A 17,713-nucleotide genomic window follows, 5' to 3' on the forward strand; every position below is an offset into this window, starting at 1 on the left:
AGGCTGAGTACCCTGTGTTTGGGGTGTGTCTGAGTGAATGCACAAGGAGCTGTCAACTAAACCTAGCCAGAAGTGGATTGAAGGGCACAGAAAGATTTAAGTGCAAAGAAATGCTCACTTTCTAAAAGTGGCATTTCTAGAATAGTAATATTAAATCCGACTTCACCAGTCAGCAGGATTTTGTATTACCATTCTGGCCATACTAAATATGACCTTCCTGCTCCTTTCAGATCAGCAGCTGCCACATCAACAATGTATGAGGCCAGCCCCAATGTTAGCCTATGAAGGGAGCAGGCCTCACAGTAGTGCAAAAACGAATTTAGGAGTTTTACACTACCAGGACATATAACTACACAGGTACATGTCCTGCCTTTTACCCACACAGCACCCTGCTCTAGGGGTTACCTAGGGCACACATTAGGGGTGACTTATATGTAGAAAAAGGGGAGTTCTAGGCTTGGCAAGTACTTTTAAATGCCAAGTCGAAGTGGCAGTGAAACTGCACACACAGGCCTTGCAATGGCAGGCCTGAGACAAGGTTAAGGGACTACTGAAGTGGGTGGTGTAGGAGGCTGGACTGGCTTGTAGTGAGTACCAAGGGGTACTTGCACCTTGCACCAGGCCCAGTTATCCCTTATTAGTGTATAGGGTGTCTAGCAGCTTAGGCTGATAGATAATGGTAGCTTAGCAGAGCAGCTTAGGCTGAACTAGGAGACGTGTGAAGCTACTACAGTACCACTTAGTGTCATATGCACAATATCATAAGAAAACACAATACACAGTTATACTAAAAATAAAGGTACTTTATTTTTATGACAATATGCCAAAGTATCTTAGAGTGTACCCTCAGTGAGAGGATAGGAAATATACACAAGATATATATACACAATAGCAAAAATATGCAGTATAGTCTTAGAAAACAGTGCAAACAATGTATAGTTACAATAGGATGCAATGGGGAAACATAGGGATAGGGGCAACACAAACCATATACTCCAAAAGTGGAATGCGAACCACGAATGGACCCCAAACCTATGTGACCTTGTAGAGGGTCGCTGGGACTATTAGAAAATAGAGAGAGTTAGCAAAATAACCCTCCACAAGACCCTGAAAAGTGAGTGCAAAGTGCACTAAAGTTCCCCTAAGGACAAAGAAGTCGTGTTAGAGGAATAATGCAGGAAAGACACAAACCAGCAATGCAACAACTGTGGATTTCCAATCTAGGGTACCTGTGGAACAAGGGGACCAAGTCCAAAAGTCACAAGCAAGTCGGAGATGGGCAGATGCCCAGGAAATGCCAGCTGCGGGTGCAAAGAAGCTTCTACTGAACAGAAGAAGCTGAGGTTTCTGCAGGAACGAAAAGGGCTAGAGACTTCCCCTTTGGTGGACGGATCCCTCTCGCCGTGGAGAGTCGTGCAGAAGTGTTTTCCCGCCGAAAGAACGCCAACAAGCCTTGCTAGCTGCAAATCGTGCGGTTAGCGTTTTTGGACGCTGCTGAGGCCCAGGAGGGACCAGGAGGTCGCAAATTGGACCAGCAGAGAGAGGGGACGTCGAGCAAGACAAGGAGCCCTCTCTGAAGCAGGTAGCACCCGGAGAAGTGCCAGAAACAGGCACTACGAGGATGCGTGAAACGGTGCTCGCCGTAGTTGCACAAAGGAGTCCCACGTCGCCGGATACCAACTTAGAAAGTCGTGCAATGCAGGTTAGAGTGCCGTGGACCCAGGCTTGGCTGTGCACAAAGGATTTCCGCCGGAAGTGCACAGGGGCCGGAGTAGCTGCAAAGTCGCGGTTCCCAGCAATGCAGCCCAGCGAGGTGAGGCAAGGACTTACCTCCACCAAACTTCGACTGAAGAGTCACTGGACTGTGGGGGTCACTTGGACAGAGTCGCTGGATTCGAGGGACCTCGCTCGTCGTGCTGAGAGGAGACCCAAGGGACCGGTAATGCAGCTTTTTGGTGCCTGCGGTTGCAGGGGGAAGATTCCGTCGACCCACGGGAGATTTCTTCGGAGCTTCTGGTGCAGAGAGGAGGCAGACTACCCCCACAGTGCACAAGCAGGAAAACAGTCGAGAAGGCGGCAGGATCAGCGTTACAGAGTTGCAGTAGTCGTCTTTGCTACTATGTTGCAGGTTTGCAGGCTTCCAGCGCGGTCAGCAGTCGATTCCTTATCAGAAGGTGAAGAGAGAGATGCAGAGGAACTCGGATGAGCTCTTGCATTCGTTATCTAAAGTTTCCCCAGAGACAGAGACCCTAAATAGCCAGAAAAGAGGGTTTGGCTACCTAGGAGAGAGGATAGGCTAGCAACACCTGAAGGAGCCTATCACAAGGAGTCTCTGACGTCACCTGGTGGCACTGGCCACTCAGAGCAGTCCAGTGTGCCAGCAGCACCTCTGTTTCCAAGATGGCAGAGGTCTGGAGCACACTGGAGGAGCTCTGGACACCTCCCAGGGGAGGTGCAGGTCAGGGGAGTGGTCACTCCCCTTTCCTTTGTCCAGTTTCGCGCCAGAGCAGGGCTAAGGGGTCCCCTGAACCGGTGTAGACTGGCTTATGCAGAATTGGGCACCTCTGTGCCCAACAAAGCATTTCCAGAGGCTGGGGGAGGCTACTCCTCCCCTGCCTTCACACCATTTTCCAAAGGGAGAGGGTGTCACACCCTCTCTCAGAGGAAGTTCTTTGTTCTGCCATCCTGGGCCAGGCCTGGCTGGACCCCAGGAGGGCAGATGCCTGTCTGAGGGGTTGGCAGCAGCAGCAGCTGCAGTGAAACCCCAGGAAGGGCAGTTTGGCAGTACCAGGGTCTGTGCTACAGACCACTGGGATCATGGGATTGTGCCAACTATGCCAGGATGGCATAGAGGGGGCAATTCCATGATCATAGACATGTTACATGGCCATATTCGGAGTTACCATTGTGAAGCTACATATAGGTAGTGACCTACATGTAGTGCACGCGTGTAATGGTGTCCCCGCACTCACAAAGTTCAGGGAATTGGCTCTGAACAATGTGGGGGCACCTTGGCTAGTGCCAGGGTGCCCTCACACTAAGTAACTTTGCACCTAACCTTTACCAGGTAAAGGTTAGACATATAGGTGACTTATAAGTTACTTAAGTGCAGTGTAAAATGGCTGTGAAATAACGTGGACGTTATTTCACTCAGGCTGCAGTGGCAGGCCTGTGTAAGAATTGTCAGAGCTCCCTATGGGTGGCAAAAGAAATGCTGCAGCCCATAGGGATCTCCTGGAACCCCAATACCCTGGGTACCTCAGTACCATATACTAGGGAATTATAAGGGTGTTCCAGTAAGCCAATGTAAATTGGTAAAAATGGTCACTAGCCTGTTAGTGACAATTTGAATGAAATGAGAGAGCATAACCACTGAGGTTCTGGTTAGCAGAGCCTCAGTGAGACAGTTAGGCACCACACAGGGAACACATACATATAGGCCACAAACTTATGAGCACTGGGGTCCTGACTAGCAGGGTCCCAGTGACACATAACAAACATACTGAAAACATAGGGTTTTCACTATGAGCACTGGGCCCTGGCTGGCAGGATCCCAGTGAGACAGTGAAAACACCCTGACATACACTCACAAACAGGCCAAAAGTGGGGGTAACAAGGCTAGAAAGAGGCTACTTTCTCACACAACCCCCCCCCCAAACGAAGGACAATAAGGCTAACCTTGGCCAGTTGAGACTTTATTGTCTAAGTGGTGATAAGTAGAGAGTAGCTCTGCAATAGACTGGTTACTCCCTTTATCATCCACTATATGGTTACTTCCCTGTGGGGATGTAAACCACCCTGTTTGAAGTTTTTTAGCTAAGCAACAATGTGAAGATGTATTTTCAGAGTTTCTATCAGTAAGTTTTAGTTTAGAGCAGTGGGAATTGTCCACTGAACCTATTTGTAGTGATGGAAATGCCAGACAGGAATGCTGTCTCAGAAAAGCCATAGCTGGGCAAAAACTTTGTCCATATGGCTGGAAGAGAGAACGGGGATGCTGTTTCTCTTGGGTTGGAGCAGGGCAGGGATGCTGTCCTATCAGCTCCACACTAGGGCAGGGATGCTGTCCTAAGTGTTGTGAGGCAGTGCAGAGTTTCTGCACTAAAGTTTCTCTGGGAGGGTTGGAGGGATGCTCCATGTTAACTAAAATGGTGCTCTTTTTGTCACCAATGTTAGTTATCCCACAGAGAGGTACTTCTACCTCAGGGAGTACAGCTTTGCCAGCTGATGATTCCCTTGGAACAGGTGCCACCCCAGGAGAGGTTTCTCCCACCACAGGAATGGTATCCTGAATGGCAGGGTGGTTAGGGGATACTGTGAGACCCTTTTTACCTGTTGATGGAGAGGGATCCTGAGTTTTCAGGCCTTCTCTCCTTTGCTTTTTCATTTCAGTAGAAATGAGAGGGAACAATTCCTCTGGGATGCCCAGCATGGCTGCATGGGCATAAAACTCTACATCAGCCCAACCTGAGGCCTCTAGGTCATTACCTAAGAGACAGTCTACAGGTAAGCTAGGTGATACCACCACCTGCTTAGGGCCAGTAACTCCACCCCAACTAAACTGAATTATAGCTAAGGGAAGAAACTTAGTGGAGTTATGGACATCAATAATCTTATACTGTTGTCCAATGATGTGTTGATCAGGGTGCACTAGGTTTTCAGTCACCAAAGTGATACTGGCACCTGTGTCCCTGTAGGCCAAGGCCTCAACACCATTTATTGAAACTGTCTGCTTGTACTTATCCATTGTAAGGGGACAAGCAGCCAGTGTGGCAAGGCCAATGCCACTAGGTGTGACAGAAACTGTCTTGGGACTGACTACCCCAGTTTCTACTATGGACCCAAAAGTGAACCCAACTACACCCTTAACTTGACTGTTGCCAGCAGTCCCACCACTAGTACCACTACTGCTAGGGGCACTAGAGCTTGATGTATTAGTGGTGGTAGATTCAGGGGGTTTACCTGGACAGGACTTATCCCCTGGCCTATGGCCTCTATTTTTACACACAAAGCACCAAAGCTTTTTAATGTGTGCAGGTTGAGAAGAAGAGGAAGAATTAGTTTTATCCCCACCCTCTGAAGAGTGTTTAAGATTTGAAGTGGGATCTTTGGTTTTACACTTATCCCCATGCTTATCTTGAGATTTTTCACCATCTTTCTTCTTATTGCCATCTTTGTCACCCCCTGTATGAACTTTTCTGTTCACCCTTGTTCTGACCCATTTGTCTGCCTTCTTTCCCAATTCTTGGGGAGAGGTCAGATCAGAGTCTACCAGGTACTGGTGCAACAAATCAGACACACAATTATTAAGAATATGCTCTCTCAGGATCAAGTTATACAGGCTTTCAAAGTCAGTAACCTTACTGCCATGTAACCACCCCTCCAAGGCCTTCACTGAATGGTCAATGAAATCAACCCAGTCTTGTGAAGACTCCTTTTTGGTCTCTCTGAACTTTATCCTGTACTGTTCAGTGGTTAAGCCATAACCATCCAGGAGTGCATTCTTAAGAACTTGGAAATTATTAGCATCATTTTCTTTCACAGTAAGGAACCTATCCCTACCTTTTCCACTAAATGATAGCCATAGGATAGCAGCCCACTGCCTTTGAGGGACATCCTGTACAACACAGGCCCTCTCAAGTACAGCAAACCACTTGTTAATGTCATCCCCCTCCTTATAAGGGGGAACTATCTTATGCAGATTCCTGGAATCATGCTCTTTTGCAGGATGACTATGGGGAATACTGCTGCTGCCACCATGGGTTTCTAAACCCAACTTCTGTCTTTCCTTCTCTAATTCTAAAGACTGTCTATCCAAATCCAGCTGTTGCTTTTTAAGCTTCAGTCTGGTTTGTTCCACTCTCAATCTATTGAGCTCCCTTTCTAACAATCTGTCATCAGGGTGTGTGGGAGGGACATTTCTAGATACAGAGGTATGATGGGAATGAACAGAAGGAGACCTGTCCCTTACAGAAGCCACCCTAACAGCTTGGTTAACAGAAACATCACTACCAGTATGATGAGAATAAATGCTTTTGCTATGATGTGAGACAACACTATTTATATGGTGTGGCTCATCATCATTACCAACTATGCTAGACTGTCTAGTAATGGGCAGGCTAGGAAGTTTCTTTCCTGAATCTTTTCCTGGGGGAGTCCCTGGATCTGATTGAGAACCATTAGCTACTTTTTCAACAGATTGGGCACTTATGGCCTTATCCTGTACTCTAAGCATGTTAATTAACAGTTCTAAGGAAGGATTCTTCCCTACACTCAAACCTCTCTCTATGCAGAGATTCCTTGCTCCTTTCCAGCTAAGGTGATCATATGCAAGTTTGGACAGATCAACATTTTGGCCTGTGCCAGACATTTTTAGAGAGAGTTAAAGTGATAGTAAAAGATAAAAAGTTTGTCAGAGCTTTTAGAAAGACAGATAAAAAAAACTTTTTAAACTTTTTAGAACTTTTTAGAAAGTTAGAAGTACTTTTCAGCACTTAGAAAAGAGTGAAAAGAAGAAATGCAAAACTTTTTGGCTCTGTGTGTATACACTGACCTTGTTTTGTATATTTTTCTCTTATGAAAAGTACAATGACAAGAGTGGTAAGTAGTCTCAAAGCACTTATCCCACCGCTGCACAACCAATGTAGGAGGCTGGACTGGCTTGTAGTGAGTACCTAGGGGTACTTGCACCTTGCACCAGGCCCAGTTATCCCTTATTAGTGTATAGGGTGTCTAGCAGCTTAGGCTGATAGATAATGGTAGCTTAGCAGAGCAGCTTAGGCTGAACTAGGAGACGTGTGAAGCTACTACAGTACCACTTAGTGTCATATGCACAATATCATAAGAAAACACAATACACAGTTATACTAAAAATAAAGGTACTTTATTTTTATGACAATATGCCAAAGTATCTTAGAGTGTACCCTCAGTGAGAGGATAGGAAATATACACAAGATATATATACACAATAGCAAAAATATGCAGTATAGTCTTAGAAAACAGTGCAAACAATGTATAGTTACAATAGGATGCAATGGGGAAACATAGGGATAGGGGCAACACAAACCATATACTCCAAAAGTGGAATGCGAACCACGAATGGACCCCAAACCTATGTGACCTTGTAGAGGGTCGCTGGGACTATTAGAAAATAGAGAGAGTTAGCAAAATAACCCTTCCCAAGACCCTGAAAAGTGAGTGCAAAGTGCACTAAAGTTCCCCTAAGGACAAAGAAGTCGTGTTAGAGGAATAATGCAGGAAAGACACAAACCAGCAATGCAACAACTGTGGATTTCCAATCTAGGGTACCTGTGGAACAAGGGGACCAAGTCCAAAAGTCACAAGCAAGTCGGAGATGGGCAGATGCCCAGGAAATGCCAGCTGCGGGTGCAAAGAAGCTTCTACTGGACAGAAGAAGCTGAGGTTTCTGCAGGAACAAAAAGGGCTAGAGACTTCCCCTTTGGTGGACGGATCCCTCTCGCCGTGGTGAGTCGTGCAGAAGTGTTTTCCCGCCGAAAGAACGCCAACAAGCCTTGCTAGCTGCAAATCGTGCGGTTAGCGTTTTTGGCGCTGCTGAGGCCCAGGAGGGACCAGGAGGTCGCAAATTGGACCAGCAGAGAGAGGGGACGTCGAGCAAGACAAGGAGCCCTCTCTGAAGCAGGTAGCACCCGGAGAAGTGCCAGAAACAGGCACTACGAGGATGCGTGAAACGGTGCTCGCCGTAGTTGCACAAAGGAGTCCCACGTCGCCGGAGACCAACTTAGAAAGTCGTGCAATGCAGGTTAGAGTGCCGTGGACCCAGGCTTGGCTGTGCACAAAGGATTTCCGCCGGAAGTGTACAGGGGCCGGAGTAGCTGCAAAGTCGCGGTTCCCAGCAATGCAGCCCAGCGAGGTGAGGCAAGGACTTACCTCCACCAAACTTGGACTGAAGAGTCACTGGACTGTGGGGGTCACTTGGACAGAGTCGCTGGATTCGAGGGACCTCGCTCGTCGTGCTGAGAGGAGACCCAAGGGACCGGTAATGCAGCTTTTTGGTGCCTGCGGTTGCAGGGGGAAGATTCCGTCGACCCACGGGAGATTTCTTCGGAGCTTCTGGTGCAGAGAGGAGGCAGACTACCCCCACAGCATGCACAAGCAGGAAAACAGTCGAGAAGGCGGCAGGATCAGCGTTACAGAGTTGCAGTAGTCGTCTTTGCTACTATGTTGCAGGTTTGCAGGCTACCAGCGCGGTCAGCAGTCGATTCCTTATCAGAAGGTGAAGAGAGAGATGCAGAGGAACTCGGATGAGCTCTTGCATTCGTTATCTAAAGTTTCCCCAGAGACAGAGACCCTAAATAGCCAGAAAAGAGGGTTTGGCTACCTAGGAGAGAGGATAGGCTAGCAACACCTGAAGGAGCCTATCACAAGGAGTCTCTGACGTCACCTGGTGGCACTGGCCACTCAGAGCAGTCCAGTGTGCCAGCAGCACCTCTGTTTCCAAGATGGCAGAGGTCTGGAGCACACTGGAGGAGCTCTGGACACCTCCCAGGGGAGGTGCAGGTCAGGGGAGTGGTCACTCCCCTTTCCTTTGTCCAGTTTCGCGCCAGAGCAGGGCTAAGGGGTCCCCTGAACCGGTGTAGACTGGCTTATGCAGAATTGGGCACCTCTGTGCCCAACAAAGCATTTCCAGAGGCTGGGGGAAGCTACTCCTCCCCTGCCTTCACACCATTTTCCAAAGGGAGAGGGTGTCACACCCTCTCTCAGAGGAAGTTCTTTGTTCTGCCATCCTGGGCCAGGCCTGGCTTGACCCCAGGAGGGCAGATGCCTGTCTGAGGGGTTGGCAGCAGCAGCAGCTGCAGTGAAACCCCAGGAAGGGCAGTTTGGCAGTACCAGGGTCTGTGCTACAGACCACTGGGGTCATGGGATTGTGCCAACTATGCCAGGATGGCATAGAGGGGGCAATTCCATGATCATAGACATGTTACATGGCCATATTCGGAGTTACCATTGTGAAGCTACATATAGGTAGTGACCTATATGTAGTGCACGCGTGTAATGGTGTCCCCGCACTCACAAAGTTCAGGGAATTGGCTCTGAACAATGTGGGGGCACCTTGGCTAGTGCCAGGGTGCCCGCACACTAAGTAACTTTGCACCTAACCTTTACCAGGTAAAGGTTAGACATATAGGTGACTTATAAGTTACTTAAGTGCAGTGTAAAATGGCTGTGAAATAACGTGGACGTTATTTCACTCAGGCTGCAGTGGCAGGCCTGTGTAAGAATTGTCAGAGCTCCCTATGGGTGGCAAAAGAAATGCTGCAGCCCATAGGGATCTCCTGGAACCCCAATACCCTGGGTACCTCAGTACCATATACTAGGGAATTATAAGGGTGTTCCAGTAAGCCAATGTAAATTGGTAAAAATGGTCACTAGCCTGTTAGTGACAATTTGAATGAAATGAGAGAGCATAACCACTGAGGTTCTGGTTAGCAGAGCCTCAGTGAGACAGTTAGGCACCACACAGGGAACACATACATATAGGCCACAAACTTATGAGCACTGGGGTCCTGACTAGCAGGGTCCCAGTGACACATAACAAACATACTGAAAACATAGGGTTTTCACTATGAGCACTGGGCCCTGGCTGGCAGGATCCCAGTGAGACAGTGAAAACACCCTGACATACACTCACAAACAGGCCAAAAGTGGGGGTAACAAGGCTAGAAAGAGGCTACTTTCTCACACAACCCCCCCCCAAACGAAGGACAATAAGGCTAACCTTGGCCAGTTGAGACTTTATTGTCTAAGTGGTGATAAGTAGAGAGTAGCTCTGCAATAGACTGGTTACTCCCTTTATCATCCACTATATGGTTACTTCCCTGTGGGGATGTAAACCACCCTGTTTGAAGTTTTTTAGCTAAGCAACAATGTGAAGATGTATTTTCAGAGTTTCTATCAGTAAGTTTTAGTTTAGAGCAGTGGGAATTGTCCACTGAACCTATTTGTAGTGATGGAAATGCCAGACAGGAATGCTGTCTCAGAAAAGCCATAGCTGGGCAAAAACTTTGTCCATATGGCTGGAAGAGAGAACGGGGATGCTGTTTCTCTTGGGTTGGAGCAGGGCAGGGATGCTGTCCTATCAGCTCCACACTAGGGCAGGGATGCTGTCCTAAGTGTTGTGAGGCAGTGCAGAGTTTCTGCACTAAAGTTTCTCTGGGAGGGTTGGAGGGATGCTCCATGTTAACTAAAATGGTGCTCTTTTTGTCACCAATGTTAGTTATCCCACAGAGAGGTACTTCTACCTCAGGGAGTACAGCTTTGCCAGCTGATGATTCCCTTGGAACAGGTGCCACCCCAGGAGAGGTTTCTCCCACCACAGGAATGGTATCCTGAATGGCAGGGTGGTTAGGGGATACTGTGAGACCCTTTTTACCTGTTGATGGAGAGGGATCCTGAGTTTTCAGGCCTTCTCTCCTTTGCTTTTTCATTTCAGTAGAAATGAGAGGGAACAATTCCTCTGGGATGCCCAGCATGGCTGCATGGGCATAAAACTCTACATCAGCCCAACCTGAGGCCTCTAGGTCATTACCTAAGAGACAGTCTACAGGTAAGCTAGGTGATACCACCACCTGCTTAGGGCCAGTAACTCCACCCCAACTAAACTGAATTATAGCTAAGGGAAGAAACTTAGTGGAGTTATGGACATCAATAATATTATACTGTTGTCCAATGATGTGTTGATCAGGGTGCACTAGGTTTTCAGTCACCAAAGTGATACTGGCACCTGTGTCCCTGTAGGCCAAGGCCTCAACACCATTTATTGAAACTGTCTGCTTGTACTTATCCATTGTAAGGGGACAAGCAGCCAGTGTGGCAAGGCCAATGCCACTAGGTGTGACAGAAACTGTCTTGGGACTGACTACCCCAGTTTCTACTATGGACCCAAAAGTGAACCCAACTACACCCTTAACTTGACTGTTGCCAGCAGTCCCACCACTAGTACCACTACTGCTAGGGGCACTAGAGCTTGATGTATTAGTGGTGGTAGATTCAGGGGGTTTACCTGGACAGGACTTATCCCCTGGCCTATGGCCTCTATTTTTACACACAAAGCACCAAGGCTTTTTAATGTGTGCAGGTTGAGAAGAAGAGGAAGAATTAGTTTTATCCCCACCCTCTGAAGAGTGTTTAAGATTTGAAGTGGGATCTTTGGTTTTACACTTATCCCCATGCTTATCTTGAGATTTTTCACCATCTTTCTTCTTATTGCCATCTTTGTCACCCCCTGTATGAACTTTTCTGTTCACCCTTGTTCTGACCCATTTGTCTGCCTTCTTTCCCAATTCTTGGGGAGAGGTCAGATCAGAGTCTACCGGGTACTGGTGCAACAAATCAGACACACAATTATTAAGAATATGCTCTCTCAGGATCAAGTTATACAGGCTTTCAAAGTCAGTAACCTTACTGCCATGTAACCACCCCTCCAAGGCCTTCACTGAATGGTCAATGAAATCAACCCAGTCTTGTGAAGACTCCTTTTTGGTCTGTCTGAACTTTATCCTGTACTGTTCAGTGGTTAAGCCATAACCATCCAGGAGTGCATTCTTAAGAACTTGGAAATTATTAGTATCATTTTCTTTCACAGTAAGGAACCTATCCCTACCTTTTCCACTAAATGATAGCCATAGGATAGCAGCCCACTGCCTTTAAGGGACATCCTGTACAACACAGGCCCTCTCAAGTGCAGCAAACCACTTGTTAATGTCATCCCCCTCCTTATAAGGGGGAACTATCTTATGCAGATTCCTGGAATCATGCTCTTTTGCAGGATGACTATGGGGAATACTGCTGCTGCCACCATGGGTTTCTAAACCCAACTTCTGTCTTTCCTTCTCTAATTCTAAAGACTGTCTATCCAAATCCAGCTGTTGCTTTTTAAGCTTCAGTCTGGTTTGTTCCACTCTCAATCTATTGAGCTCCCTTTCTAACAATCTGTCATCAGGGTGTGTGGGAGGGACATTTCTAGATACAGAGGTATGATGGGAATGAACAGAAGGAGACCTGTCCCTTACAGAAGCCACCCTAACAGCTTGGTTAACAGAAACATCACTACCAGTATGGTGAGAATAAATGCTTTTGCTATGATGTGAGACAACACTATTTATATGGTGTGGCTCATCATCATTACCAACTATGCTAGACTGTCTAGTAATGGGCAGGCTAGGAAGTTTCTTTCCTGAATCTTTTCCTGGGGGAGTCCCTGGATCTGATTGAGAACCATTAGCTACTTTTTCAACAGGTTGGGCACTTATGGCCTTATCCTGTACTCTAAGCATGTTAATTAACAGTTCTAAGGAAGGATTCTTCCCTACACTCAAACCTCTCTCTATGCAGAGATTCCTTGCTCCTTTCCAGCTAAGGTGATCATATGCAAGTTTGGACAGATCAACATTTTGGCCTGTGCCAGACATTTTTAGAGAGAGTTAAAGTGATAGTAAAAGATAAAAAGTTTGTCAGAGCTTTTAGAAAGACAGATAAAAAAAACTTTTTAAACTTTTTAGAACTTTTTAGAAAGTTAGAAGTACTTTTCAGCACTTAGAAAAGAGTGAAAAGAAGAAATGCAAAACCTTTTGGCTATGTGTATATACACTGACCTTGTTTTGTATATTTTTCTCTTATGAAAAGTACAATGACAAGAGTGGTAAGTAGTCTCAAAGCACTTATCCCACCGCTGCACAACCATTGTAGGAGGCTGGACTGGCTTGTAGTGAGTACCAAGGGGTACTTGCACCTTGCACCAGGCCCAGTTATCCCTTATTAGTGTATAGGGTGTCTAGCAGCTTAGGCTGATAGATAATGGTAGCTTAGCAGAGCAGCTTAGGCTGAACTAGGAGACGTGTGAAGCTACTACAGTACCACTTAGTGTCATATGCACAATATCATAAGAAAACACAATACACAGTTATACTAAAAATAAAGGTACTTTATTTTTATGACAATATGCCAAAGTATCTTAGAGTGTACCCTCAGTGAGAGGATAGGAAATATACACAAGATATATATACACAATAGCAAAAATATGCAGTATAGTCTTAGAAAACAGTGCAAACAATGTATAGTTACAATAGGATGCAATGGGGAAACATAGGGATAGGGGCAACACAAACCATATACTCCAAAAGTGGAATGCGAACCACGAATGGACCCCAAACCTATGTGACCTTGTAGAGGGTCGCTGGGACTATTAGAAAATAGAGAGAGTTAGCAAAATAACCCTTCCCAAGACACTGAAAAGTGAGTGCAAAGTGCACTAAAGTTCCCCTAAGGACAAAGAAGTCGTGTTAGAGGAATAATGCAGGAAAGACACAAACCAGCAATGCAACAACTGTGGATTTCCAATCTAGGGTACCTGTGGAACAAGGGGACCAAGTCCAAAAGTCACAAGCAAGTCGGAGATGGGCAGATGCCCAGGAAATGCCAGCTGCGGGTGCAAAGAAGCTTCTACTGGACAGAAGAAGCTGAGGTTTCTGCAGGAACGAAAAGGGCTAGAGACTTCCCCTTTGGTGGACGGATCCCTCTCGCCGTGGAGAGTCGTGCAGAAGTGTTTTCCCGCCGAAAGAACGCCAACAAGCCTTGCTAGCTGCAAATCGTGCGGTTAGCGTTTTTGGACGCTGCTGAGGCCCAGGAGGGACCAGGAGGTCGCAAATTGGACCAGCAGAGAGAGGGGACGTCGAGCAAGACAAGGAGCCCTCTCTGAAGCAGGTAGCACCCGGAGAAGTGCCAGAAACAGGCACTACGAGGATGCGTGAAACGGTGCTCGCCGTAGTTGCACAAAGGAGTCCCACGTCGCCGGAGACCAACTTAGAAAGTCGTGCAATGCAGGTTAGAGTGCCGTGGACCCAGGCTTGGCTGTGCACAAAGGATTTCCACCGGAAGTGTACAGGGGCCGGAGTAGCTGCAAAGTCGCGGTTCCCAGCAATGCAGCCCAGCGAGGTGAGGCAAGGACTTACCTCCACCAAACTTGGACTGAAGAGTCACTGGACTGTGGGGGTCACTTGGACAGAGTCACTGGATTCGAGGGACCTCGCTCGTCGTGCTGAGAGGAGACCCAAGGGACCGGTAATGCAGCTTTTTGGTGCCTGCGGTTGCAGGGGGAAGATTCCGTCGACCCACAGGAGATTTCTTCGGAGCTTCTGGTGCAGAGAGGAGGCAGACTACCCCCACAGCATGCACAAGCAGGAAAACAGTCGAGAAGGCGGCAGGATCAGCGTTACAGAGTTGCAGTAGTCGTCTTTGCTACTATGTTGCAGGTTTGCAGGCTTCCAGCGCGGTCAGCAGTCGATTCCTTATCAGAAGGTGAAGAGAGAGATGCAGAGGAACTCGGATGAGCTCTTGCATTCGTTATCTAAAGTTTCCCCAGAGACAGAGACCCTAAATAGCCAGAAAAGAGGGTTTGGCTACCTAGGAGAGAGGATAGGCTAGCAACACCTGAAGGAGCCTATCACAAGGAGTCTCTGACGTCACCTGGTGGCACTGGCCACTCAGAGCAGTCCAGTGTGCCAGCAGCACCTCTGTTTCCAAGATGGCAGAGGTCTGGAGCACACTGGAGGAGCTCTGGACACCTCCCAGGGGAGGTGCAGGTCAGGGGAGTGGTCACTCCCCTTTCCTTTGTCCAGTTTCGCGCCAGAGCAGGGCTAAGGGGTCCCCTGAACCGGTGTAGACTGGCTTATGCAGAATTGGGCACCTCTGTGCCCAACAAAGCATTTCCAGAGGCTGGGGGAAGCTACTCCTCCCCTGCCTTCACACCATTTTCCAAAGGGAGAGGGTGTCACACCCTCTCTCAGAGGAAGTTCTTTGTTCTGCCATCCTGGGCCAGGCCTGGCTGGACCCCAGGAGGGCAGATGCCTGTCTGAGGGGTTGGCAGCAGCAGCAGCTGCAGTGAAACCCCAGGAAGGGCAGTTTGGCAGTACCAGGGTCTGTGCTACAGACCACTGGGGTCATGGGATTGTGCCAACTATGCCAGGATGGCATAGAGGGGGCAATTCCATGATCATAGACATGTTACATGGCCATATTCGGAGTTACCATTGTGAAGCTACATATAGGTAGTGACCTATATGTAGTGCACGCGTGTAATGGTGTCCCCGCACTCACAAAGTTCAGGGAATTGGCTCTGAACAATGTGGGGGCACCTTGGCTAGTGCCAGGGTGCCCGCACACTAAGTAACTTTGCACCTAACCTTTACCAGGTAAAGGTTAGACATATAGGTGACTTATAAGTTACTTAAGTGCAGTGTAAAATGGCTGTGAAATAACGTGGACGTTATTTCACTCAGGCTGCAGTGGCAGGCCTGTGTAAGAATTGTCAGAGCTCCCTATGGGTGGCAAAAGAAATGCTGCAGCCCATAGGGATCTCCTGGAACCCCAATACCCTGGGTACCTCAGTACCATATACTAGGGAATTATAAGGGTGTTCCAGTAAGCCAATGTAAATTGGTAAAAATGGTCACTAGCCTGTTAGTGACAATTTGAATGAAATGAGAGAGCATAACCACTGAGGTTCTGGTTAGCAGAGCCTCAGTGAGACAGTTAGGCACCACACAGGGAACACATACATATAGGCCACAAACTTATGAGCACTGGGGTCCTGACTAGCAGGGTCCCAGTGACACATAACAAACATACTGAAAACATAGGGTTTTCACTATGAGCACTGGGCCCTGGCTGGCAGGATCCCAGTAAGACAGTGAAAACACCCTGACATACACTCACAAACAGGCCAAAAGTGGGGGTAACAAGGCTAGAAAGAGGCTACTTTCTCACAGGTGGCACAACCAGTGCTGCAGGCCCACTAGTAGCATTTAATCTACATGCCCTAGGCACATGTAGTGCACTCTACTAGGGACTTACAAGTAAATTAAATAGCCAATCATGGATAAACCAATCAATAGTACAATTTACACAGAGAGCTTATGCACTTTAGCACTGGTTAGCAGTGGTAAAGTGCCCAGAGGTCAAAAGCCAACAGCAACAGGTCAGAAAAAATACGAGGAAGGAGGCAAAAAGTTTGGGGATGACCCTGTCAAAAAGCCAGGTACAACAATGCCTATATGCTTTTTAATTAATTTGGTTGATTACAAGATCCTAGTAGGAAAATAGCCTTTTCAGGCCTTCTGAAGAGATTCTAGCAAGAGTTTTTACAGTGCAAATCTTCTTCCTTCAGAGTTTGCCAACGAGAGTAATCATCAACACAGTCCTTGCCTACAAAGGTAATCTGTCTGAGTCCCTGGAGCAAAATCCCTGCCCACAGGTTTTAGCACAGTGTATTTATATCTCGCCCCTTAAAAGCGTATTGAATTTACCATATGATTTTTACAATAAGTCAAACAGACTTCCAAATATGCACAACATTACTGTTGACAAAATAATATGTAAACCATCTCAAAGGGCCTGAGAAATACTATCACTGTAAAAGTATTCTACCCTGAGGGCTTATGAGAGGTGGTAACCTATACGAAAACCTTTGCCATCTGTGGTAATCTTTGAAATTTCATGTAACATAATACCTATTTACAGCCAGGAACACGATATAATAACAAGCCACAATTAAAGGCGTACTGGCTCTAACAAATGCTTATCACAATAAATAAGCCAGGCCTACTTCCTTGCCATTACTTTTCATCAATAAATAGATAAGACATATTGCACTGAACATTACGTTTACCTGTGAACCAATAAGGCCTATATCTGTTATCATTGGCTTGTCATCATAAACATCTCAGGCCTTTGGAATGAGTGTAAGCTTTCCCAGAAGGCAACCATGAGGCATACGGTCATAAAATGGCAACTGCATACCAAACTACAGTTGGAAAACCAAAAATCTACCTTCCCTAGGAGGTCCCAGCAAGGATGACGACAGCACAAATCATCTATCCCAATTGTCAGAGAGAGTTACAAACGCCAAAACCCCTATCTACTAACCTGAGATTCCACATAACAAAATGACTCTCTTTGGGCATCAACAGAAAGTAAAAACAATCCACCCTTAAATGTCTAACATATGTTTTTTACAGTTATCACATGTCAGGCCTACTGCCTTTGTTGTAACTTTTTCAATTGAACCACACAAGTTCTGCCCCATCAGTAATCAACCAGTGGGTGGAGCCTAAGATCCTCTCTCAGTATTTTCTATCACAATTCCTATCGATCACTTAATGTCTGCCCACAGTTGCGCTGTCACACTAGGCATGAGAATCAAACAAAGATAACTGGAAACAGAAACTGACTCACGTTTGCACAGATTGTGACGTACCTTTTCCACATAATCAGGAACTTCCTCTATTGTTTTGAATGATGTCTCATTTGGCTGCAGCACGTAGAACATCATGCGAACGCCCTGGGAGAGGGACAGCTCGTTTTCGCCGTTGTAGTGGCCCATGGCTGTACAGAGGATGAAGGGACAGGCTGTGACTGTAGAGAGAGGGCGCTGCACGGGCCCTGGCTGTTTTCCTCGGTGACCAGGAAAAGGCCACTCTCAATGCCGGTCCATCTGCTGCTTCCACTCAAGCTGTCATCCAGACGTGAACTGGCTGTGAAAGGAACAAACACGGTTGAGTAACCGGGGCAAAGTTCAGTTTGAGAATGAGGCAAAAGCAACAAAAAAAAATTGCAGAGCAAACCCATCATACTCAAGATAAGATAGCAATGCTTCCAAATCAACCTATGGTAACTTGTG

General features: G+C 47.0%; 1 protein-coding gene across 1 annotated transcript in view; it reads right to left on the reverse strand.

Annotated features, from left to right (window-relative positions):
- AGMO (alkylglycerol monooxygenase) overlaps nucleotides 1–17,713 on the reverse strand; it is a 679,770-nt gene that overhangs the window by 635,826 nt on the left and 26,231 nt on the right. The window contains exon 2 of the mRNA XM_069211800.1: nucleotides 17,291–17,567. Within this exon, the coding sequence (XP_069067901.1) occupies nucleotides 17,291–17,416 (126 nt within the window). The 5' untranslated portion in view covers nucleotides 17,417–17,567. The remainder of the gene's footprint in view (nucleotides 1–17,290; nucleotides 17,568–17,713) is intronic.

Source organism: Pleurodeles waltl, chromosome 10 (assembly GCF_031143425.1).
Source record: "Pleurodeles waltl isolate 20211129_DDA chromosome 10, aPleWal1.hap1.20221129, whole genome shotgun sequence".
Taxonomy (NCBI): Eukaryota; Metazoa; Chordata; class Amphibia; order Caudata; family Salamandridae; genus Pleurodeles; species Pleurodeles waltl.